The 26,696-nt window shown below is 37.7% G+C and overlaps 1 protein-coding gene across 27 annotated transcripts in view; it reads left to right on the top strand.

Annotated features, from left to right (window-relative positions):
* The window catches only part of CCDC7 (coiled-coil domain containing 7), a 331,505-nt gene that overhangs the window by 110,571 nt on the left and 194,238 nt on the right, over positions 1–26,696 (top strand). For 24 of the 27 annotated variants that reach the window (XM_067702677.1, XM_067702668.1, XM_067702526.1 and 21 more), the window contains 4 exons: positions 3,415–3,660; positions 4,472–4,544; positions 18,989–19,099; positions 24,639–24,749. In XM_067702677.1, the coding sequence (XP_067558778.1) occupies positions 3,415–3,660; positions 4,472–4,544; positions 18,989–19,099; positions 24,639–24,749 (541 nt within the window). The remainder of the gene's footprint in view (positions 1–3,414; positions 3,661–4,471; positions 4,545–18,988; positions 19,100–24,638; positions 24,750–26,696) is intronic. The other 3 variants (XM_067702637.1, XM_067702690.1, XM_067702581.1) reach the window with 2 other exon arrangements.

Raw genomic sequence — 26,696 nt, 5'->3', positions numbered from 1 at the left:
TAATAGGTTTTTGGTTTGAGGTTACCATGAGATTTATATATAGGAATCTCTCAATATATATATGATTATTTCCAATTTCTGATTTCTTAATTTCAAATGAATTTTAACAACCCTGTGTTTTTACTTCCTTTCCCCCATGATTACTGTTTATGACATCATCTTTTACATCTGTTTGTTTTGTGTATCCCTTAAATGCTTATTGTGAATATAGATAATTTTACTACTTTTGTCTTTTAACCTTCCTACTAACTTTGTGTGTGGTTGATTTACTACCTTTACTGTATATTTGCCTTTATCAATGAGCTTTTTCCTTTTGTACTTTTTATGTTTCTAGTTGTTGTCTTTCCTTTTTCACATGGAGAAGTTCCCTTAACATTTCTCATAATGCTAGTTCGGTGATGCTGAACTCCTTGCTTTTACTTGGTTGTAAAACTTTTGCTCTCTCCATCAAATCTGAAAGAAAGCCTTGTGGGGTAGAGCATTTCTTGTTGTAGGTTTTCCCTTTCATCATTTAAAATATACCATGCCACTCCCATCTGGCCTATAGAGTTTCTGCTGAAAAGTTAGCTGATAGACTTACAGGAATTGCCTTGTACCTGACTTGTTGCTTCTCCCTTGCTTTTAATATTCTCTCTTCATCTTATATTTTCTCATTTTAATTACAGTGTGTCTTGGTATCGTCCTCTTTGGGATGATTGTGTTTGGGACTCTCTGTGCTTCCTGGACCTTGATGTGCATTTCCCTTCCCAGGCTAGGGAAGTTTTCAGCTATTATGCCTTCAATTATGTCCTTTGCCCCTTTTTCTCCCTTCTCCTTCAGGAATGCCTCTAATGCCAATGTTAATAGACTTGATGTTGTCTCAGAGGTCTTTTAAACTGTCTTGATTTCTTTTTTATTCTTTTTTCTTTTCATTATTCCTTTTCCAGCTCACTGTTCCATTTCTCTGTATCATTTAATCTCCTATTGATTCCTTGTAGTGTATTTTTCATTTTAGGTATTGTATTTTTCAGCTCTATTTGGTTCTTCTTTTTATCTTCTAACATTGTTAAGCTTCTCACTGTGTTCATTCTTCTCCCAAGTTGTTTGATTATTTTCATGATTATTACCTTGAACTTTTTGTTGGGTAGATTGCCTATTTCCATTTAACTTAGTTCTTCCTCTGGGACTTTATCTTGTTCCTTCGTTTGGAACATGATCCTCTGTTGCCTCATGTTGCCTAGTTTTCTGTTTTTCTTTCTGTGTATCTTGGAGAAGGAGCCTTTTGTAGGAGACATCCTATGCGTCCCAGCAGCACACTCCCCTCTGGTCACCAGAGCTGTCTATTCTAGGAGTGACCCCTATGTGGGCAGGCTGACTACCATGAGTAGTCTCCTAGGTGTGGCTGGGCCCTGGTCTGGTTGGTTGCCAGGCCTTGCCATGTGTGGAGGCTCTCAGCCATTGGTTGACAGGGCTGTGTCATGAGGTAGCTGGCTGTGGAACCCTGGGGGCTTTTAGGGCTAGTCCTGGCCCACTGGTGGGCAGAGCTGTGTTCTGGGTTGGGTGTTTGCTGGGCTGGTATTCCCAGATCTAGTGTCAGCCTGCTGCCATGTGGGGCTGGTTCCTGACAGGGCTGGCTGAGGGGTCCAAAGTGTCTCATAACTGGTGTTGGCCTGTTGGTGGATGGCACCAGGTCTTGGGGTCCTGGAGCTGGTGTCAGTGTGCTGATAGGCAGGGCTGGGGCCCAAGGTGTCCTAGGGCTAGTGCTGGCTCACTGGTGGGCAGAGCTGAATCCTGGGTAAGTCCTGGGTCTCTGGCTGTAGGTCCCTGGGAGTCCCAAAGCTGGTGTTTACTCACTGGTAGGTTGGGCTAGATCCCAGAGCCACTGGCTACGGAGCCCATGGTGTCCCAGTACTGATGTTGGCCTGCTGGTGAGTAGGTCCAGGACCCAGGGGTTGCAGCACAGGTGCTGGCCTCCTGGTGGGCAGCTGAATCCTGATAAGGTAGGCTGCAGGGTTGTGATGATCCTGGACTGGCATTTGCCCACTGGTGGTGTGGGTCAGGGCTCAAGGGGTCCCAGGGCTGGTGCCCACCCACCAGTATGTGAATCCACATCCTGGGCCTAGTTCTGACCCACTGGTAGGCCACTGGTAGGTCCTGGTGTCTCTGGCTGTTGGACCTAGGGGTACCGGAAGTGGTGTCAGACTGCTGATGGGCAGGGCTGGTTCATGACATAGCTAGCTGTAAGGTCTGGGGTGTCCTGAAGCTTGTTTCAGTCTGGTGGTGGGTGGGGCCAGTGTCTGGGCAGCTGGCTGATGGGCCTGAGGTGGCTAATACCTGGTGTTCGTCTGCTAGTGGGTGGGGCTAGGGCCCAGGGGGTCCCAGGGCTGGTGTCTGCCTGCTGGTGGATAGGGCTATGTCCTAGGGTGGCTGTGGGCTCAGGGCATCTTAAGGCAGCTAGTGGGTATGTCCCTGCCTGGCTAGTTACTTGGCCTGAGAACCTTGGTTCCGGTTCTGACAGTCTGGTGGCCAGGGCTGGGTCCCAGTGCTAATAAGCTAGAGGGAGTATTCCAAAGTGACATTTGTTCTACCAGTGTCCATGTGGTAGAAAGAGCTCCCCAAAATGGCTGACACCATTTGATGTGTCCCCCATGGTGAGCTCCAGTTGCCTCCTGACTTTCTGGTAGGCTCTCCAAGATCAGCAGGTGGGTCTGACTCAGGCTCCTTTCAAATTATTGCTTCTACCATGACTCCTGGACCACGTGAGATGGTGTTTGTGCCCTTTAAGAGTAGAGTCTCTATTTCCCATAGCCTTGTGACTTTCCCAAAAGTAAGCCCCGTTGACCATCAAAGCCAGATATTCTGGGGGCTTGTCTTCTTGGTGTAGGACTCCTGGGCTGGGAAGCCCAGTGTGGGGCTTGGACCTCCTGTTTCTCAGGGATAACCTCTGCCATTGTAATTATCCTCCCATTGTGGGTTACTCACTTGGGGCTATGGATCTTGACTGTACTGTGATTCCACCCCTCTGACCTGTCTTGTTGTGGTTCCTTCTTTGTATCTTTAGTAGAAGATCTTTTCTGCTAATCATCCAGTTTTTCTCATCAATGGTTGCTCTGTAAATAGTTGTCATTTTAGTGTGCCCATTAGAGGAGGTGAGCTCAGGGTGTTCCTACTCTGCCATCTTGGCCAAGCTGAGCCTCTGTGTGCCTTTTAAAACCCAGGAGATATATTATCCTTAGCCTGTTATCTAGCATCAATTTCACATTTGTATTACTATTACTGAATAATTATAATTGCTTATTTACTATTCTTATAGATTATGAAAATGATTCTTTAGTTACAAATAAATGTTGTTCATATAATCTAATAGCAGATGTTTCGTAATTCTAAAGCTCAGAGAAGGAAAGAGCTAGCCCTGCTATTTCAGATCTTTCACAGATCCTCAAGTCTCAAGATGGATCACCTTTTTTAAACACTTCAAATGAAATTTTAACTGATGAAGATCTGTCCCATCTACTTTCATCAAAGACCCATGATAAATCACTTACAAGAATATTATTGAGCAAAGAAGTTCAAGATTCACAGTCTGTTGGAACATTGCTTCAAGGGAATGAAACAGCGACAGCATCATTCGTTTCACCCCCTTTTGTTAAAATGAAGACTCTGGCTACTGACATCTCAAAGGTAAGATACAGTACAATAACTTGAAAGCTACTTATTTTAATTGCTGTACTCCTTCAATATTTTGAATAAATGTTAATTAAAAACATCAATATTTTCTTATTTAAGTGGAATAAAAAGTTTGTCTTTTGATACAATCTGTTTTATATTTAGGATTTTTTTTTTTTTTTTTTTTGAGGTACGCGGGCCTCTCACTGTTGTGGCCTCTCCCGTTGCGGAGCACAGGCTCCGGACGCACAGGCTCAGCAGCCATGGCCCACGGGCCCAGCCGCTCCGCGGCATGTGGGATCTTCCTGGACCGGGGCACGAACCCGTGTCCCCTGCATCGGCAGGCGGACTCTCAACCACTGCGCCATCAGGGAAGCCCTAGAAAATTCTTATTTTAAAATTTGGGGAAAAAGGGAAATGATCAAATTGCTGTACATATTTAACATATATTCACAATTTTTTTATCATGTAAGTTATTAAAGTGGCCTTATAAAAATAATTTTTAAAGCCATTTGAGTTTCTCTAGAGATTGAATCAGGTGAAAATATAAATCTAAACTAGAATCATAATAAAAAATTATTAACATGAGGTATTTGGAATTATTTATGAGGAAGAATCACAATATTGCTTGGTGGGTCCCTCCACACCATTAAGTGTTCCCAAATGTCTCTCAGATCCATTAATTGTTCTCAGTTTTAAATTTGATACATTCAGGAAATAATGAAAAGTAAAATGTTGCTGTAATGACATTGTAGATATAAAAGAAGGTAATTAGAGTTCTAAGATGTATAATTTTTAATTACTTATTTTAACTTTTGTAATTAAGGCTGATATTTTAGAAGAGAATTTACGAAGTAAGATTAAAAAGCAAACTTACGAAGAAGCAAGAGAATTTCAAGGTAAAAAGATTTTCTGTTTTGTAAGATAAAAATGTTAATGATTGTGTGTTCCCGTATTATAAGTAAATGAAGTGAGAACATTACTAAATGTAGAAATAACTTCTTAGACAGTCATGAGATAATATACAAATATATTGACCAATACGTAAAAGTTAATTTGGTGAGTTAACATATTACTCAGTCTGTCTTAACTAAAATTTTTGTAAAGGGAAGTGATAGCTTTGTCTCAACCAAATAATAGTATATGGCATTATGAATTCTTAACATAATATTATACCAAAAATTCATCAGGGTATAAGCAGGAAAACATATGATTTGTGTTATAAATAAGTAATATTTTAGCTAAGTTTTTTGGGTGTTTGATGTATAATATATATTTTTAAATGTAAGTTTATTCTTCTTTTCCAACATGTATAGCTTTTATAACCAACCCATGTCTTATTGCATTGGCCGGAACTTCCAAAATCAAATTAAATGGTTGTGATGTAGAGTGCAGGAGTATCACTCTTCTTTTGTGCTTTGAACTGAGAGTGCCTCTACACTTTCACCTGTGATGATTGGTTATCTGAGATAAGTGTCTTATAGTTTTCAGTGTGCAGATATTTGACCTCCTTGGTTAAATTTATTCATAGGTACTTTATTCTTTTTTATGGCTTTTTATTGAAATATAATTGGTTAATATATAACATTAATTTCAAATATACAACATAATGATTTTTTAATTTAAATTTTTTTATTGAATTATCGTTGATTTACAATGTTATGTTAGTTTCTGGTGTACAGCAAAGTGATTCAGATATATATATATGTATGTGTGTATATGTGTATACACACATACACACATATATTCTTTTCTTTTTTAATCTATTTTATTTATTTATTTTTGACTGTGTTGGGTCTTCATTGCTGTGCACAGGCTTTCTCTAGTTGCGGTGAGTGGGGGCTGCTCTTCATTGTGGTGCACGGGCTTCTCATTGCAGTGTGCAGGTTTCTCATCATGGTGGCTTCTCTTGTTGTGGAGCACAGGCTCTTGACGTGTGGGCTTCAGTAGTTGTAGCACGCGAGCTCAGTAGTTGTGGCTCACAGGCTCTAGAGCACAGTTCAGTAGTTGTGGCACATGGGCTTAGTTGCTTCGCAGCATGTGGCATCTTCCCAGACCAGGGCTCGAACCCATGTCCCCGCATTGGCAGGCGGATTCTCAACCACTGCGCCACCAGGGAAGCCCCACACATATATCCTTTTTCAGATTCTTTTCCATTATAGGTTATTATAAGATATTGAACATAGTTCCTTGTGCTATACAGTTAGCCCTTGTTTTTGGCAGTACACGGGCCTCTCACTGTTGTGGCCTCTCACGTTGCGGAGCACAGGCTCCGGATGCGCAGGCTCAGCAGCCATGGCTTACGGGCCCAGCCGCTCCGTGGCATGTGGGATCTTCCCGGACCGGGGCATGAACCCATGTCCCCTGCATCGGCAGGCAGACTGTCAACCACTGTGCCACCAAGGAAGCCCAGTTAGCCCTTTTTTATCTATTTTATATATAGTAATGTGTATCTACTAATCCCAAATTCCAAATTTATCTCTCCCTACCTTTTCTCTTTGTTAACCATAAGTTTGTTTTCCATGTCTGTGAGTCTGTTTCTGTTTTGTAAATAAGTTCATTTGTATCATTTTAAAAGATTACACAAATAAGTAAGATCATATGATATTTGTCTTTCTCTGTCTGACTTACTTCACTTAGTATGATAATCTGTAGGTCCATCCATGTTGCTACAAATGGCATTATTTCATTCTTTTTTTATGACTAATATTCCATTGTGTGTGTGTGTGTGTGTGTGTGTGTGTGCACACGCATACATATATACACACCACCTCTTTATCCATTCTGTCGATGGACATTTAGGTTGCTTCCATGTCTTGGCTGTTGTAAATAGTGCTGGTGTGAACATTGGGGTCCATGTATCTTTTTGAATTAGAGTTTTTGTCCTTTCCAGATATATGCCCAGGAGTGTGATTGCTAGATCATATGGTAACTCTATTTTTAGTTTTTGAAGGGTCCTCCAGACTGTTCTCCATAGTGGCTTTACCAGTTTACATTCCCACCAACAGTGTAGGAGGGTTCCCTTTTCTCCACACCCTCTCCAGCATTTATTATTTGTAGACTTTTTGATGATGGCCACTTTGACTGATGTGATGTGATACCTCATTGTAGTTTTGATTTGCATTTCTCTAGTAATTAACAGTGTTGAATATCTTTTTCTGTGTGTGGTGGCCATCTGTATAACTTCTTTGAAGAAATGTCTATTTAGGTCTTCTGCCCTTTTTTGATTAGCTTGTTTGGTTTTTTGATATTAAGCTATATGAGCTGTTTATATATTTTGGAAATTAATCCTGTGTTGCTTGCATCGTTTGCAAATATTTTCTCCCATCCTGTAGGTTGTGTATTCATTTGGTTTATGGTTTCCTTTACTATGCAGAGACTTTCAAATTTAATTAGGTCCCATTTGTTTATTTTTGCTTTTATTTCCATTACTGTAGAAGACAGATCCAGAAAAATATTGATGCAATTTATGTCAGAGAGTGTTCTGCCCATATTTTCCTCTAGTTTTATAAATAGTATCCAGTCTTACATTTAGGTCTTTAACAACATAATGATTTGATATTTGTGTATATTGTGAAATGGTAACCACAATATGTCTAGTTAACATCCATCACCATGCATAGTTACAAAACATTTTTTCTTGTGGTGAGGACTTTAAAAATCTACTCTCTTAGCAAACTTTCAGATATTGAATACAGTATTTTAATTATAGTCATCATGCTGTACATTATGTTGTGGTTTTGATTTGCATTTCTCTAATGATTAGTGATGTTGAGACTCTTTTCATGTACCTTTTGGCCATCTGTATATCTTTTTAGGAAAAATATCTATTCAGATCCTCTGCCCATTTTTTAATCAGATTAGTTTTTGTTGTTTTGCTATTGAGTTGTATGAGTTTTTCACATATATTACATATTAACCCCTTATCAGATACATGATTTGCAAATATTTTCTCTCATTTGATAGGTTGCCCTTTTGTTTTGTTGTTGGATTTTTGCTTTGCCAGAGCATTCCAGTTTGATGTAGTCCTACTTGTTTATATTTGCTTTTTTTGCCTTTGATATTATTGTCAAACCGCAAAAATCATTTCCAAGACCAATGTCAAGGAGCTTACTGCCTATGTTTTCTTCTAGGAGTTTTATCATTTTAGGTCTTACATCAAGTTTTGAGTTAATTGTGTATGGTGTAAGATGGTAGTCAATTTCATTCTTTTGCACATGGCTTTCCAGTTTTCCCAGCATCATTTATTGAAGAGACTGTCCTTTTCCCATTGTATATTCTTGGTTCCTTTGTCATAAATTAATTGACCATATATGTGTGGGTTTGTTCTACTTTCCCTTTTGGCTTGTTTTTGATTCACTGGTTGTTTAAAAGTGTGTATTTAGATTCCACATCTTTGTGAATTCTCCAATTTTTTTGCTATTAATTTCTGTCTTTTTAATATTTATTTATTTATTTGGCTGCCCTGTGTCTTAGTTGTGGCATGCAAGATCTTTGTTGCTGTGTGTGAGATCTTCGTTGTGGCATGTGGGATCTTTTTAGTTGCGGCATGCAGGATCTTTTAGTTGCGGTACACAGGATGTTCGTTGCGGCATGTGGGATTTTCGTCATGGCATGCGGGCTCTTAGTTGCAGCCTGTGAGATCCAGTTCCCTGACCAGGGATTGAACCCAGGCCCCCTGCATTGGGAGCACTGAATCTTAATCACTGGACCACCAGGGACCTCCCTTTGCTATTAATTTGTGGTGTCATTCCACTGTGGTAGGAAAATATACTTGAAGATTTCAGTCTTCTTAGATTTGTTAAGACTTGTTTTTGACCTAACATGTAATCTATCCTAGAGATGGTTCTGTGTGTACTTAAGAATAATGTGTATTCTGCTGCTGGGTGAAATGTATGTACGTTTGTTGGACTAATAGCGGTGTTGAAATCCTCAACAACTTTATAGAGTTGTTTTCCAGAGACTTTTTTTGTTCCTTTTTTGGGGTCATATTTCCCTGTTTCTTGTTGTTCCTCGACACCTGTGTTGCTATCCACATATTTGAAAAAACTATTTCCTCTCCTCCTCTTTACAGACTGGCTTTCTATTGTTTATTTTCTTGACCGATTTTCTTTAATTTATTTATTTGTTATTCAGGTATGATTAACATATAAGACTTCTGTTTCCTTTATTTTCACCCTCTTACACCCCGCAGCTTTATTGAGATATAATTGACATGTAACATTTTGTAAGTTTAAGGAATAAAACATGGTAATCATACACACATATATTGCAAAATAATTGCCACAATAAGGTTAGTTAACACATCAATCATCTGAAATATTTTTTGTGGTAAGAACATTTAAGATCTACTCTTTTAATAACTTTCAAGTATGTAATACACTGTCATTAACTATAGTCACCAGGCTATACATTAGCTCCTCAGAACTTATTTATCTTATACCTGGAAATGTGTACCCTTTGGCCAATATCTTCCCATTTCCCCCACTTACAAGCCCATGGTAACCACCATTTTACTCTTGGTTTCTGTGAGTTTGGTTTCTATGATGTTAATATGGGCTTGTCATATAGCTTTTATTATGTTGAGGGATGTTTCTTCTATGCTCAATTTGTTGAGAACTTTTCTTGTAGTATTCTTATCTGGCTTTGGTATCAGGGTAATGCTGACCTCATAAAATGAATTAGGGAGTGTTTTCTCATCTTCAGTTTTTGGAAAACTTTTTGAAGGGTTGGTATTAATTCTTCTCTAAATGTTTCATAGAATTCACCAGTAAACCATCTAACCCTGGGTTTTTCTTTGATGGGAGGTTTTTATTACTGATTCAGTCTCCTTAGTATTAATTGGTTTGTTCAGATTTTCTGTTTCTCCATGATTCAGTGTTGATAGACTGTATGTTTCTTGTAATTTATCAGTTTCTTCTTCATTATCCAATGGTGATGTACAGTTTTTATAGTATTCTTATCTTTTTTATTTCTGTGGTGTCCATTATAATTTCTCCTCTTTGATTTTTTATTTGCTTGAGTCTTTGTTTTATTATTTCTCAGTTGAAAGGTTTCTCAATTTTGTTTAACTTTAAAAAAAAACAGCTGTTACTTTATTGATTTTTGTATTATTCTTCTAGTCTCTTTCTGCTTTGATATTTATTTCCTTTCTTCTGATAACTTTGGGCTTGGATTTTTTTCTTCTTTTTCTAGTACTTAGTTGTAAAGTTAGGTTGTTTGAGATCTTTTTTCTAAATATAGATGTTTATTACTTTAAACTTTCTTCTTAGAACTGCTTTTGATGCATCCCATAAATTTTGGCATGTTGTTTTTATTTTCTTTTTTTTCAAGATAATTTTTATTTTATCTCCATTTGTTCTTTGACTCACTGGTTATTTGAGAGTGTATTGTTTGATTTGCTCTTACCTGTGAATTTTCCAGTTTTTCTCCTGTTATTGATTTCTTTTCTGCAACCATTGGGTTCAGAAAACATACTTGGTATGATTTCAGTGTTCTTAAATTTGCTAAGATTTGTTTTGTTACCTATCATATGATCTACTCTGGAGAATGTTCTGTGTGTTCTTGAAAAGCATGTATATTCTGCTGCTGCTATTGGTGGAATGTTTTGTATATGTCTTTTAGAGCTCGTTGGTCTAACGTATAGTTCAAATTCAGTGTTTCCTTATTGATTTTCTGTCTAGATGATCTATCCATTGTTGAAAGTGATGTGTTGAAGTGCCCTTCTTCAACAGAACTATTTTCTCTTTTTTCCCTTCAGATCTGTTAGTATTGCTTAACATGTTTAGGTGCTCTGATGTTGGGAGCATTTATATTTATTGTTTTATTTTCTTGATGAATTGACCCCTTTATCATCATATAATTACCTTCTTTGTCTCTTGTTACAGTTTTTGAGTTAAAGTCTATTTTGTCTGATATGAGTATAGCTATACCTGCTCTTTTGGTGTCCATGTTGCATAGAATGTCTTCTTCATCTTTTCACTTTGAGCCTATGTGTCCTTAAAGATGAAGTGAGTCTCATGGAGGCAGCATGTAGTTGAATCTTATTTTTTTATTTATCCACTCAGCCACTTTGAACATTTTGATTAGTGAATTTATTCCATTTACATTTAAAATATTTATTGAGAGGCAAGGACTTGCTAATGTGTCTTATTGTTTTCTGGTTATTTTGTATTTCCCATGTTCTTTTCTTCCTCTCTTGCTGCCTCCCTTTGTGAATTAATGATTGTCTGTAGTGGTACACTTTGATTCCCTTTTCTTTATTTTTTATGTATCAACTGTAGGATTTTGCTTGTCATTTTCATGAGGCTTACATAAAACATATTGCAGATATAACAATCTTTTTAAGCTGATAATGTCTTAGCTTTGATTACATATAGAAATGCTACCCTTCTACTACCCCCCAATATTTTATGTTTTTGATGTAACAGTTTACCTCTTTTTGTATTATGTATCCATTATCAAATTATTATAACTATACTTATTTTTAATAATTTTGTCCTGTAACTTTCATACTAGAGCTGAGTGATTAACACACCACCATATTACAGTATTAGAGTTTTCTGAGTTTGCCTATATATCTATCTTTATTAGTGTTATTATATGTTCATGTGTTACTAATTAGCATTCTTTCATTTCACGTTGAATAACTTTTTTTTAGCATTTCTAATGTAATGCAAGTCTAGTGATGATTGACTTCCTCAGCGTTTGTTTGTCTGTGACAGTTTATCCTTCAGTTTTGACAGATATCTTTACCAGTTAAAATATTCTTGGTTGCAAGTTTTTTTTTTTTCTTTCAGAACTCTGAATATATTATCCCACTATCTTCTGGCCCACAAGGCTTCTGCTGTGAAATCCACAGATAGTCTTATGAGGACTCCCTTGTATATGAGGAATTTTTTTTTCTATTGCTGGCTTTAAAATTCTCTATTTGTCTTTGATTTTAGACATTATTTAGATAATGTCTTAGAAATGATCATTTGGGGTTGAAATTTTGGGGTGACTTATTAGCTCATGAACCTGGATGTCCAAATCTCTCTCCAGATGGGACGTTCTCAACCATTACTTTAAAATAAGCTTTCTACCCTTTCTCCCACTCTTCTCCTGAAATTCCAATAATGCATAGATTCTTTTAATGGTATACCATAGTTCAGGTAGGCTTTCTTCAGTCTTTCTTATTCTTTTGTTGTTGTTGTTTTCCTTTTACTGGATAATTTAAAACAATCCATCTTCTACTTCACAGATATTTTTCTTTAGCTTGATCCATTCTGATGTTGATGCTCTTTATTATATCTTTCATTTCATTAATTGTATTCTTCAGCTCCAGAATTTCTGTTTGATTCTCTACTATGTTTTCTGTCACTCTGTTAAACTTCTTATTATGTTCATGTGTTATTTTCCTGATTTTATTGGATTGTCTGTGTTTTCTTGTGGCTCACTGAGATTCCTTAAACATTTTTTTTGAATTATCTTTCAGGCTAAGTGTAGATATTCATTTCTTTGGGGTTGGTTACTAGAGAATTATTTGTTTCTTTGATGGCGTCATGTTTCCTTGATTTTTCATATACCTTGGCATCTTGCTTTCCTGGCTTTGCATTTGAATAAGCAGGCCCCTCCTTCAGTCTTTACTTATTGGCTTAATGAGAGACATACCTTCATATGTCCAATCTGCTTGGTATTCTGGGGGTTTCTCAGGCTTTTTCTAGGGATGTGCCTGCTCCACACTTCTTGTCACGTTTTTAGGGAGGAGGAATTCTTAAGATTATATGCCTTCTCTCAGTCCTACAAAGCCAGGCTATGTGCTGACACCCTCCCATTTGTTTACTTTCCCCAGAGTGGCGCTGAATGATAAAATTTTATGTGCTTCCTCCCAATATGGCAGAATTGAGGAAGCTTTCTGAACATGCTCACTATCTACAAAGGCTCAATCTTGCTCCCACTGAGTGTACACAAAGTGATCCAGCCATGTGGGGCGTGTGTGTATGTGTGTGTGTGTGTGAGGTACACTTAGTGTTGATGGTGCCCACGGCAACTTGAGGGTATCCACAGGTGAGGCTTTCCCGGTGGCTTGTGGATGGGCTTCCTGATGATTCCACAAAGTGGTTAGTAGGATTAACATCCCTCTGATGCCTCCAAGAGTCCTGGATGCTGTTCTCCAAGCACCTCCCTACCTTCTAGTTTTTCAGTAAACCTCACCTTTCTGGATAGGATAAGAAAGAAGTCGGGCTCTTTGGCAGCATCCTGAATAGCTGGGAAAGCCAGTCACTCACTCACATGCTCTCACTTTCTCCCATGGGAGAAATCATAGGCCAAGAAAGTCTCTCTTGGAACTGAGCTTTGCTTCCTTGGAGTGATGTGGTTAAAGAGAAACTAGTCTTCTTATCCTCTTTATTGCATCAAATCTTGGATTTTTGTTGTTGTAGTTGCTCCAACACTGTGCCGGAACTTCTCTGCTATACTCCCAGACTTCCACAAAGACACTTTCATCTGTGGGTAATTGTAAAACTTAGTGTCCTTTGGGGAAAAGAGGGTAGAAAAGTCTTATTTTGCCATTTTGATGATATCACTCCTCTGTTTTCTTATTGATATTTTGTTTGGATGTTCTATCCATTATTGAAAATGGGTATTGAAATCCACTGTTGTGGATTTCAGCTGTCAATGTTTGCTTCATATGTTTGGAGGTTCTGATATTGGGTGCACATATATTTATAAGTGTCATATCTTCTTGATGAATTGGCCCTTTTACTATTATATGATGTCCTTCTTTGTATCTTTTGATAGTTTTTGTTTTAAAGTCTGTTTTGTCTGATACAAGTTTTGTCACTCTTTCTCTCACTTAGTTAGCATTTTTATGGAATATCTTTTTCATTACTTCACTTTCAGCCTGTTTATGTCTTTAAACATAAAGTTATTTTCTTATAGATGGCATATAGATGGGTCTTTAAAAAATTGATTCAATTTTTAAAAATTGGTATCTTTCTGTGTGTGTGTGTGTGTGTGTGTGTGTGTCAAAAATAGGTATCTTTTGACTGGGGAGTGTATTTTTAAAGTCATTATTGATAGGGAAAGATTTACTCTGATCATTTTGTTAATTTTTTGGGTCTCTTTTTAGCTTTCTGTCTCTGTTTTCCTCTCTTGCTCTTTCCTTTTTGTTCTATTGATTTTTAAAAATTTTCATTTTCATTACTTTCTTATTTTTTCCTACATATCTTTTATAGATATTTTCTTTGTGGTTACTATAGGGCTTACATAAAGCATTCTATAGTTATAACAGTCTATTTTATATTGACAACAATTTGATTTCAATTTCACACAATAACTCTACTGTTTTACTCTCCTTTTAATGTTCTTGTTGTCACAAATTATATCTTTTTTATATTTTGTATTTATTAACATGTTTTTATAGTCTGTGTTTTGTATACTTTTGTGTTTCTGTTTAGATTCCATTAATTTCAGTTTGAACGACTCTCTCTGGTATTCCTTATAGGGCAGGTCTAGTGGTGATAAGCTCTCAAGCTTTTGTTTATCTGGGAAAGTCTTTATTTTGGCTTTGTTTTTTAAGAATTGTTTTGCTGGATAGAGTATTATTAGTTGGCAGGATTTTTTTTTCTTTCAGCACTTTTAATATATCATCCCACTCCTTTGTTGTCTTCAGGGTTTCTGCTGAGTAATCTGTTGGTAGTATTGTAGGGGTTTCTTGTATGTGAGAAGTCACTTTTCTCTTACTGATTTCAAAATTCTCTCTTTGTTTTAGACTTCTGATGCTTCGATTATAATGTACCTTGGTGTGAAATTCTTTAGGTTTCCTTTTTGGAGACCTTTAGGTTTCTTCAAACGGGGTATCAATTTTATCTCCCAGATTTGGGGAGTTTTAAGTGATTATTTTCAAATAAACTTTCTTTCCCTTTCTGTCTTCTTCTGAGACTCTGTAATGTGTATACTGGTTTGTTTTATAATGTACCATTTGTCCTTTCAGTTCTTTACTTTTTCATTTTTATCTTTTTTCTTTCTATGATAGGATAATTTCAAATGACCTGTCTTCAAGTTTGCTGACTCTTTCTTCTGTTTTATCAAATCTCGTATTGAACCCCTCTACTGAATTTTAAATTTCAGTTATTGTATTTTTTAGCTCCAAAATTTGTGTGGTGTTTTTTAAAGTATTTTCTATCTCTTTGTTGAAATACTCATTTTGTTCTTGCAACATTTTACTGAGGTAGTTAAGAGTTTCTATGATGGGCATTTTGAAATCTTTGTCAGGTAATTCATATACATACATTTCTTTAAGATAAGTTTCTGGAGCCTTTTATTGGGCCATGTTTCTTTCTTCTTGCTCCTTGACACTATGTGTTAATGTCTGCACATGTGAAAAATCTACCACCTCTCTACAGACTGGATTCATACAGAGGAAAACCTTCTCCATTCAGCCAGGCTACAGGTTCTGGAAACCTGTCACACCTATTGTGTTGGTGTGTCTTCCCTGGACTTGTGTATGTAAATTCTTAATTAGAAGGGGTTCTCTTTTTTGCAGGAGTTCATGATCTCTTGCTCCCTCTGGTATCTCTCTGCTATTCTGCAGACCCTGTGGAGCAGCAGCCTACCACCCAACTCTTGTTTGTTTGTTGGTTTTGTTTTCACAAGTCCCCAGGCTTGTAGTGTATGTGGAGGCTGGTCAGTGCTCTGAGAGATACAAGACAGATAACAGTCCCTTGGCATAGTTCTTTGAAAAGTCTGAACATTGGACATATATTTGAGTCTTCTCCTTCCTTCCCCAGGGAGAATCTTGAAACTGTTTTCTCAAACGCATTGTTCTGAGCTGGGGAGAGGAGCTTTGACTTTTGAGTGCATACTAGTCTAAACTGTCATCTTTGTTCTTAGTGGTCCCTAAACAACTAGAATATTCTGGGTCCCATTAGTACATCAAGACAGGCAATACAGAAGCTAGGGCCTCAGGCATCCCCCTGAAAAGCTGAAATGTGGGTGAATGTTCCAATTCTTTTCCTCCCCAGGAAGAAGCTGGGATTGGGGGGGGGGTTGCCTGCTTGTATACTAGCTCATATTGAATGTATACTCGTTGAGTGTATACTAGCTCATATTATCACCTTTGTTCTCAGCAGCTCCCAACCTTAGGCCCTTTCCTCTCAGTGTTGAGATTCAATCCAGACAGAAACCAGTCCCACAGTAGCCCCCCAAAAAGTCTGAGCTTTGGACACATGTTTTAGTCCTTTTCTTCACTTCCCAGGGGCAAGCTGGGAGCTGACATTTTCCTCGTGATTAGTGGTGCTGAGATAGGAGGAAGAATTATTGCTAGAGGGCATCACAAATTTACCTTCTGGCTTCTGTGTTGCTGGTTCATCTTCAACCCATTCTGCAGGAACCTCTCACCTGGTCTCTGCATTTCTCACAAAGAGAATTGGTCCTTGTATTGTTGTTGAATTGGTATCTCCATGGGGAGGAGAGTCTAGGGTTTTCTGTTCTGCCATCTTCCTGATGTCACCATCTTGACTTCTTAACTTAGATGTGGCCATGTGATTTCCTTAGGTCAGTTTAGCATGAATTGGTCATGTGTGGAAGCATTAGGGGCCAGTGTGTGCTTCCCTTCATTCTCTCTTTTCCTTTGCTGCTGTGGCTAGGAATGTTGCAGATAGTAAGATTTATATCAGCCCTAGTTCCAAAGTGATAATGTTGAGCAGAACCTCTAGGTAAACTTTAATGAACATGGAGTAGGGACAGGAAATAGATCTTTGTATTTAAGCCATTGGAATTTTACAATTGTTTGTTACTTCATCATAATCTCACCTATCTCAGTTTATACAGTTTGCAATGATACAATCATAAATGATATGGCCGATTTTTTGTTCTGTTCTTCTTTAGTTTGGGCATCAGGGTACTGTTAACATTGTAAAATGAAATGGAGAAAAATGTGTCTTTTTCTAAATTTTTTATAGGTTATATAGCATAGATATTCTGTAATCCTTGATGGTTTCATAGACATTTCCCCTAAAACTCTTTAGTCTTATGACATTTTTAGCAGTAGATTTTCAGTATTTTCCCCTGAGGATATTAGTCTATTCAAGTTTTTTTGTATTTCATTAAATATATTTGGTAATATATTTTGTGAGAACGTTATTTACTTTGTCTAGACTTATATCACTTTTGATACAAAGATATATAAAATATAGTCTTATAATTTTAAAATATCTTCTATTTTCTATAGTTATATTCTTTTTGTATTTCTTGTATTTACTGGAAGAAGTAAAAGTAGTAGTTTAGAGCTCAGGCTCTGGAGCTGAACTTCTTGGGTATGAATTCAAGCTCAGCCAGTTATTAATCATATAACTTTGGTTAAACTAATTACCTTCTCTGTCCCTCAGTTTTCTCATGTACAGATGAAGGAATAATATTTTGTGCTTCAAAGAATCATTTTGATAATTAAGACATAAACTTGAGAACTTAAAGTGGTCCCGGACATTTTCACAAGTTTCTGATGGAATCCAACGTAGTTCCTTCCCTTTTAAAAAATTTAGCTTTTTACAGAACAATAACAACACTGATAACAATAGTACTATGTTATTGACAGGCTTCTAATGCTTCTTCAAATCCCAGAGCAATCATTCTCCTGAAATCAGAGTAGACAGAAATCATGAATTCTAATTCTAACTGGTGAATAGTAGACTGTGCCCTTGGCACTCTCTTCTTTTAAACTTCTAATTAAATTACTTTGTATGATTTTATAACTCATACTATTCTTCTTTTTTTAGTTCTAAGATTATCCTAGCATTAGCAAGTAGGAATTTATCCAAGATAATTACTGTGGCTTTATGACATGACCCTAGTACTAGTAGTCATTGAGAAATTCCCTACTGTTTAGTTTAGTATGACAAGATGTCCCATGCTGTCTTGCACATTTCCTGTCTTGCACGTTTCCTGTCTCATAGCTGGAATCAGCTCTTTTTCCTAGGAGCCGTGATTTTTTTTAATGGGAAATGTTATTAGAAACCAAGATCTGAAAACTAATTGTGCCCATCGGTACTGGGGTAGCTTTGAGGTACATTGAGCAGTCAGACTAGAAAATACAAATATACGTGTGTGTCTATATGTGTATATATATATTTATACACACATACATATACATATTCATACATACATATACCTACAAACACACACATGTGTGTATGTGCATGCATATATACATAGACATATTTAGAAATTATGAGTTTCTTACAGATACTTTCAATTCTAATCTATCCCCTCAAGGCTTGTTCTTGCCTTCTTCCACTTCTGTGTGCATGTCCCTTCTTTCATAGTGTAAATCCTGACTTCGCACAACATCAGCCTATTTACTTGTTTGCTCAATCCTGTAAAACTCTAAAAATGTTTTAGAACTGACTGATTAGCTTATACCATTAGAAAAACAAACCATGTAAAATATTTCATGATTTTATTTCTCTTACCCAAGATTGAGAGTGTAGTACTGTATTCATGAGTTAGTTGGATTAGTGCCTTTTTAATTTAAGTTCAGTTGATTTATTTCTTAAGTTGCTTTCCTGTTTAGTGCACTCGTCATATCCTTGTTAATATAATTTTTTGGAATATATAGAATATCAACCTACTTTCAAAAGAGACCAAGAGAGAGGGAGAGGAAGAGGGAGAGGGAGGGACGGGGAGAGAGAGAGAGAGAGAGAGAGAGATCATCTTTTCCTGAATCCCTTCCCCTACATTCCCCAGTTTACCCCTTCTGTTGCAAGTAACCATCTATTATATCGTTTTCTGGTTTATTATTTCTGTATTTCATTTTGTAAATGTAAGTGTCTCTATTTTTCTTAATTTTCCCCCTTCCCCTTCTTTCTTACCTCAGAGGTAATATGCTAGATATCTGCTTTTTCACTTTTATTTTTCACTTAACATTCTTTCTTGGAAATTCTTTCATGTCAGTTTCTAGAAAACTTACTCATTTTTACAGCTGTATATATATAGTTTATAGTATATTTCTTAGGTTATTCAAGCAATAGTCTGTGAATATTTAGCTGGTTTTGAATATTATGCAATTACAAATGATGCTGTGATAAGTAACCTTGTGCATATGTGTCTTCATTGTTTGGCCTGTGATTGTAACCTGAAGTATAAATAACCGAAGAAAACTAGAGACTAATAGAAATATATTCAAAACACTCATTAAAACTTTTCTCACAATTTTCATGTCATACCTAGCATTATGGTAATTTATTTTTAACTTTATCAAAATGAAAGAAAGTTCTGCTGTACACTTGTATAAAGTTGAAGTTTAGGTATTTCACAATAGATATATATTTTCTATTCAGTGGGCTAAATGCATTTCTTGATGTAGGTTATGATGAAGCATCAGATGAAAAGCTTATGCTTAACCATCAGGATTCAGTGTCAAAACGCCAAACACAAGTAAAGAAACAAAGAACTTTCAAAAGGGAAAGACTCTCTAGTAAGTACAATAATTATAAATAACTTCATATTATTTTAAATTAAACTCATCAGAAGATCTTTTTTCTTTGCTTCCTGAAGATAATATCTCAGCATATGTTTTGCAGAAATTTTACATGTTGATTTTTTTTTTTTTTTTTTTTTGCGGTACACGGGCCTCACTGTTGTGGCCTCTCCCATTGTGGAGCACAGGCTCCCGACGCGCAGGCTCAGCGGCCATGGCTCACGGGCCCAGTTGCTCTGCGGCATGTGGGATCTTCCCGGACCAGGGCACGAACCCGTGTCCCCTGCATCGGCAGGCGGACTCTCAACCACTGCGCCACCAGGGAAGCCATACATGTTGATTTAAAGTATGAATACCCTAAGACAACTAGAGAGCAAAACTGAAATTATTGATACAATTTGGTTGGAATTTCTGATCATAAGACTATTTCATTCTCAGTGTCCATTAAGGGCAATAATAGGTCAATAGTTGTCTCACTAAGGCTGTGTACCTTTCAGCCAACCTGGGAAATTTCTGCTCCAAAAGATCAGTGGGTGCCTCTCACCTATGTCAGTGTCTTTTTGCTATAGGCTTCGATGGGTGAAAAGAGGTCAGTAACTTAAAAACCAAATGGGGATCAGGTGGGTCCGAGGGAAGGCAGCTTGAATGGCCTGATGGAAGTCCTCCAGAGCATCCTGTTGGTTGGGTCTCCACTCAGAGGTAATAGCCTTTATGCTAACCCCACAGATATGTGCCATCAAACCCCTGTGGGCAGAATGCAAATGTGTTAGTACTCAGAGGGTCCCATCAATATTCAGACTTTTTTTTTTTTAATAATTTGGGGAAGGGAGGGCCAAAAGATATGCAAACATCTCCTCTAGAGTAAGATTTTTATCTGCTACCCTGGAATTTCACTTGGATACTAAGTCCTTGTCTATATTAATGACCCAGCCATGTTGCCACATATGGATCAACAGGGTGTGCAGTCCTGTGGGATGGTGCCTTTGCCTGGGCCCACCAGAAGGATGTCATCAATATAGTAGAAAGCTATTATTCCCTCTGTGAGTGGGACTTTTTCTAAGACATGCTCTATCCATTGAAGATAGGCAGATGGGGAATTTAGGGAGCCCTGTGGAAGGACATTAGTGGCATATTTCAATTAATTCTACATAAGGGTGAACTGATCCTGGTCATTTGCATGAAGAAGGTTGCTGAAAAGAGAGTTCAAGTTGTTGGTTGCTGTATACCAAGTTCCTTCACCTTGGGCAATAGCTTCTGTGACAGTCACAGTGCCAGGTTGGTACTAACACTCTGTGCAGCCTTAATTACTTAGTCTGTAGGCACCTGATGTTTTGTGCACAGGCCTGTTAAATGGAGAAATAGTCTATGGAATTTGTTGGCTTCTTTAAGCTCAGCAACAAGGGCAGTTATTTCTTTTTTACACCCAGGGAGTCAATATTGCTTTTGGTAGATATGGGCACTAGGTTCTGGTAGTTGGGTCGCTCAAGATCTTCCACCTGCCCCATTAAAATATCCTAACTGCAGCAAATCCCGTCACAACATGAGAGTGGATGTGAGTGGTGGGTCACATAAATAATACATCTATACCGACAATATATTCAGTAGTAGAGGCCATAGCAATGCACTGTACGGTAGTGTGGCCTGGAAAAGGTTTCTGTTTGTGATGGTGGCCCCAAACCAGACAGCATTATCTGTTTTCCCCTCATCCTGGTGCCAGGGCTTGTGGGGATTACAGTTATCAGTGTACCGCCATCCAGAAGGCCCAAGAAATGTAATTCTCGCCTGCCTGCAATTGTACTGGAATAGGCCCTCATATATCTTCACTGGGGATGTAGGAACCTTGGTATAACCCTATCTTGTTTTTTATTTATTTTTATTTATTTATTTTTTTGTGTGGTATGCGGGCCTCTCACTGTTGTGGCCTCTCTCGTTGCGGAGCACAGGCTCCGGACGCGCAGGCTCAGCGGCCATGGCCCACGGGCCTAGCCACTCCGCGGCATGTGGGATCTTCCCGAACCGGGGCACGAACCCGTGTCCCCTGCATCAGCAGGCGGACTCTCAACCACTGTGCCACCAGGGAAGCCCTTGTTTTTTATTTTTGAAAGCTGTGATCAGGGTCAGTGTATGTGGAGTTCTTTGATCCATCTCAGAATTCACTGATAAAGGTAGCGAGAATAGCACTTGCATTATTCATAGCGGCCACCACAAAGTGGACTGTAGTGGGGCTACATGCTGGGTCCTCATGGCCCATCATCTAACAATGAGTATCTTGGTGGAGAGCATTAATTTGCTGCTTTCAGACCCCACTATACGGTAATCAGGCCCATAGATTTTTAGGTAAGGTCATTGCCCATAACATCCAGTAGAGGGAGCATTATTACCATTTTTACATCACTTTTTCTTTCTGGGCAGCAATTTCTGCATGCCTGAAAATTTGCCAATTAGGATCTGACTGTGTCACAACTGACTGACACAACTTATGAGGAAATTTGATTGAGCTTGATAACCAATAGGATTCACAAAAGTGAACTTAGAAATCTGAGTCTGGTAAGACCCAAGTCTAAGTTCTCTCCAGGTCACTGGGCAAAGTGATTCCAAAGTCCTATACATTCTTTTATATTAAAGGCATGAGTCTCGGTGTCAGGACTTAGAACTAACAATAGTCATAGAGTATAACTCAGCTTTCAGGGTCTCTGATGACTTTTAGGTCTGTCTCTGGAGAACCATAGCCATTAGCTAGGGAATTGGTTCCCTAGCTCTTAAGAGTCCCTCTGTTAGATCTCTAATTTGACTCATCAGTGGAACTTGACCAGAGTTTGGAGGCTAAAGTGAAGGTCCAACGTTCCCTTCAAACTGAAAGTCTTATTTAACAATTTGTGAGAACTTTCTAAGGTGCTCTGTGGCCTCCACCAGCACTTTCTGAGGCTCACAGGCTAAGTGTCCCATTGGATCCTCACACTCTTGCAGTTGATCCATTTGCAAAGTCCAAGGGTGGCCCAAATCTTCTCTCACACCTCCTAAAAGTGCTTTGTAGGATCTACAGCATTATATTGATCACTTTGCTCACTGTACCGGTTTCTCAGAGAGCTAGAGAGCTGCCAGTTGTCAAGTTGGCCAATTAAGATAACAAACTAAACAAAGTAAAATTCTGCCTTTTTTCACTTACTCTGATAGTATAAGCAAGGATCTAAACAGAAAAGGGCTGAAGCTCTACCAGTCTTCCATTTTCCCCACAGAACAGCACTAGGCAAGGGTCAGGTGTATCATTATAGACGAGAGAGTGGGGGCAACATCTCACTGCCCCAAACAAAAGGCTCCTGCTGTTTTAAGGACACTGGGCCCAGGGAAAGGATGAGGAGGCAGAGTTTGGAGCAGATACGTACTTTACACCGAATCAGACTGAGAACAGTGTCTTCCAGGTCTATCTTTAAGGTGGCGTAGGTAGAGGCATCTGAACAGTACAGGTTCAGTACATCTGAACCTCTGAATGGAGGTTCCTAGGCCAGAATGCAGACAAATGTAAGATCATGGTCATCTAGAAGTGGAGGTTAAGGGTCAGCCTGACTGCAGCTACTTCTAGTGCCTGCAGTGTATACATCAAGTCAGTGTGGGGTTGGAAGCTTTTCCCTGTAAGAACTGCCAGGTAGGTTTGTAATTGCTTATGGGGCTGAAAGATCATATATAGGGTTTTGACTTGCAGTTGGAACCTCAGTGTATGTATATACACACACACACACACACACACACACACACACACATACATTCATACATACCTATACCTACATACACATAAAAGTGAACATATATATGCATATACACATACATAGGCATATTTAGAAATTATGAGTTCTTACAGGCACCTTCAATTCCAGTTAATATCCCTAGGGCTTGTTTTTGCCTGCCTTCATTTTATATGTGGATGTCCTTCCACAGTGAGAATCCTGACTTTGAGCAACATCAACACATTTATATATTCACTCCATCCTATAATACTTCTAAAATTGTTTCAGTCACTTAGCTGATACTAGGGAAAAAACCTACTAAATTTTTTGTGAATTTTTTTTTTTTTTTTTTTTTTTTTGCATCCCACTCTCTTGCCTAAGACTGAGAGTATATGTCAAATACTGTTGATGAACTACTTGGATTTGTGCTTATTTTTTTCCTGCAGTAGGTTGATTAAGGTTGCTTCCAACGTTAGTCTTTTTATTTTTTACTTTAGTTTTATTTTTGGAATATGTAAAACATGACCCTTTTCTAAAAGTAATAAATATGCAAAAATATATATAAAGCATCATTTCTTTCTTATTCCTTCCCTACATTCCTTAGTCCTCACCCTCCTTTAGTAGGTATCCAACTAAATTGTTTTTTGGTTTGTCTTTTCTGTGTTTCATTGAAAAAATAACTTTTTTTCCTCTTTATGTATTTATTTCTTATGTCCCTTTCTTTCTTTTACCAAAGGTGAAAAAGATAGCATGCTAGATATTCTTTTTTTTTTGTGGTATGCGGGCCTCTCACTGTTGTGGCCTCTCCCATTGTGGAGCACAGGCTCCGGACGCGCAGGCTCAGCGGCCATGGCTCATGGGCCTAGACGCTCTGCAGCATGTGGGATCTTCCCGGACTGGGACACGAACCCGTGTCCCTGCATCGGCAGGCAGACTCTCAACCACTGCGCCACCAGGGAAGCCCTAGATATTCTTTATTTCAGTTTTTTTTTCATTTATTGTTGCCTCCTAGAAATCCCTCCAGTTCGTTTTATAGAGACCTTTTGCATTTCTTTTACAGTAGTAGGTACACTTGTTATACTACATCATATACCATAATTTATACTTCACCGTAGTTTATAATATATACTTTAATTTATTCAACCAATCTTCTATGCTTATATATTTTGCTGCTTTTAGCTATTTTGCAATTACACATAATATTGTAATGAAACACTTGTAGTTACACATTTTCTTTTTTTTTTTTAAGAAGTCAACATAGGTTTGTGTTTTTCTTTTAACATCATTATTGGACTATAATTGCTTTACAATGGTGTGTTAGTTTCTGCTTTATAACAAAGTGAATCAGCTATACATATACATATATCCCCATATCTCCTCCCTCTTGTGTCTCCCTCCCACCCTCCCTGTCCCACCCCTCTAGGTGGTCACAAAGCACTGAGCTGATCTCCCTGTGCTGTGCGGCTGCTTCCCACTAGCTATCTATTTTACATGGGGTAGTATGTACACAATTTCATTGTTTGGCCTATAAATATGTATTTACCTAAAGTATAAATAACACAAGAAAACTAGAGACTAATATAAAACATATTTGATGTCTAGGAATGTTTATGGAACACTGAGACTGTTTCACCATACATCTATCAAAAATGATCTCACAATTTTCATGTGGATCTAGCATTGTGGCAATTTACTTAAAACTTTATAAAAATGAGAGAAGATGCTGCTGCATAATTATTATAAATTTGAAATTAGAGATTTCACAATAAATCTATTTTCCCATTTAAGTGGAGTGAATGTATCTCTTTTTGAAGCTCATGATAAAGTACCAGATAAGAAGCTTATGCATGAGAATCAAGATTCAGTGTCAAAAATCCAACAGCAAGTAAAGAAAGAAAGAAATCTCAGAAGGGAAGGACACACTAGTAAGTATAGTAATTATAGAAAATTTTTAAATATTTTAAATTAAACTCATCAAATGAGCTTTTTTGTTTGGTTCATGGATATGTATTTGGGCATGTATTTTATTTTATTTTATTTTTTAAATTAAGTCAATTTATTTATTTTTAGTTTTTTGGCCTCGCTGCATGGCATGTGGGCTCTTAGTTCCCCAACCAGGGATCAAACCCGCGCCCCCTGCAGTAGAAGTGCAGAGTCTTAACCACAGGACCAGCAGGGAAGTCCTGGGCATATACTTCATAGAAAATTTCTACTTTGACCTAAAGTGTTAATACCCTAAGATAATTAGAGAACAGAAACAAAAGTATTGATACCTTTTGATTGAGATTTCTAGTACTAAGATTATTTTAAGGCCTTGGGTTATGTACTCAGTATGATTCAATAACAGACCATCAACTGACTCTTAAAGGGTGTACACTTCTGAGCTCTCTCCAGGAGATTTGGGTCCATAAGTTCAGCAGTTAACTCTGACATGTCTGTGGCAGTGTCCTTTAGTCATAGCCCATAGTTGGTGAACAAAGAGGTGCTGAGACCTGTAACTCAAACAGGAGATGTGGATCACAGGGACCAAAGGGAATGGTCAAATTCAACATCATGAGATTTTTCCATATGTTTTCTTCAAGAAATTTTATAGTTTTAGGTCTTAAGTTTCAGTCTTTAACCCATTTTGAATTAATTTTTGTGTATGATGTAAGGTAAACATCCAACTTTATTGTTTTACATGTAGATATCAGTTTATTCACCTATTTCTTGGAGACACTGTTCTTTCCCCATTGATTGTTCTTGACACCCTTATTAAAGGTCATCAACTATACATGTGAGGGTCTAAGCTCTTTAATCTATTCCATTGGTCTGTATGTCTGTCTTTATGCCCCTACCACACTATTTTGATTACCTGTGCTTTGTAATATGTTTTGAAATTAGTAAATGCTAGAGGTATAAATTCGTTATTCTTTTTCAAGATGTTTTGGCTATTTGGGATCCTTTGAGATCCTGTATAAATTTTAGCATGCGTTTTTCTATTTCTTCTGCAAAAAATGCACTTGGATTTTTATAGGGATTACACTGAATCTGTAGATTGCTTTGGGTAGTACTGAGACCTTAACTATATTAAGTTTTCAAATCCAGGAACATGGGATGTTTTTTCATTTATTTGTCTCTTCTTTAATTTCTTTCAGCAGTGTTTTTTTAAATTAATTTTTATTGGAGTATAGTTGCTTTACAATGTTGTATTAGTTTCTACTCTACAGAAAAGTGAATCAGCTATACGTATACATACATCCCCTCCTTTTTGGATTTCCTTCTCATTTAGGTCACCCCAGTGCATTTAGTAGCGTTCCCTGTACTATACAGTAGGTTCTCATTAGTTGTCTATTTTATACATAGTATCAATAGTGTATATATGTCAATCCCAATCTCCCAATTCATCCCATCCCCTTCCATTCCCCCTTGGTATCCATACATTTGTTCGCGAGTCTGTGTCTCTGTTTCTGCTTTGCAAATAAGATCATCTATACCATTTTTCTAGATTCCACATATATGCGTTAATATATGATATTTGTTTTTCTCTTTCTGGCCTCACTTTCATGTTGTGGCTATCGTCAATAGTGCTGCACTGAACATTGGGGTGCATATAGCTTTTTGAATTTTGTTTTTCTCTGGGTATATGCCCAGTAGTGGGATTGCTGGGTCATATGGTAGTTATATTTTTAGTCTTTTAAGGAGCCTCCATACTTTTCTCCATCATGGCTGTATCAATTTACATTCCCACCAACAATGCAAGAGGGTTCCCTTTTCTCCACACCCTCTTCAGCATTTACTGTTTGTAGATTTTTTTGATGATGGCCATTCTGACCAATGTGAGGTGATACCTCATTGTAGTTTTGATTTGCATTTCTCTAATAATTAGTGAT

The sequence above is a fragment of the Pseudorca crassidens genome, chromosome 1 (genome assembly GCF_039906515.1).
Source record: "Pseudorca crassidens isolate mPseCra1 chromosome 1, mPseCra1.hap1, whole genome shotgun sequence".
Lineage (NCBI taxonomy): Eukaryota > Metazoa > Chordata > Mammalia > Artiodactyla > Delphinidae > Pseudorca > Pseudorca crassidens.
Note: the sequence above shows the minus strand (reverse complement) of the source record. Positions and strands in the feature narration are given on the sequence as shown.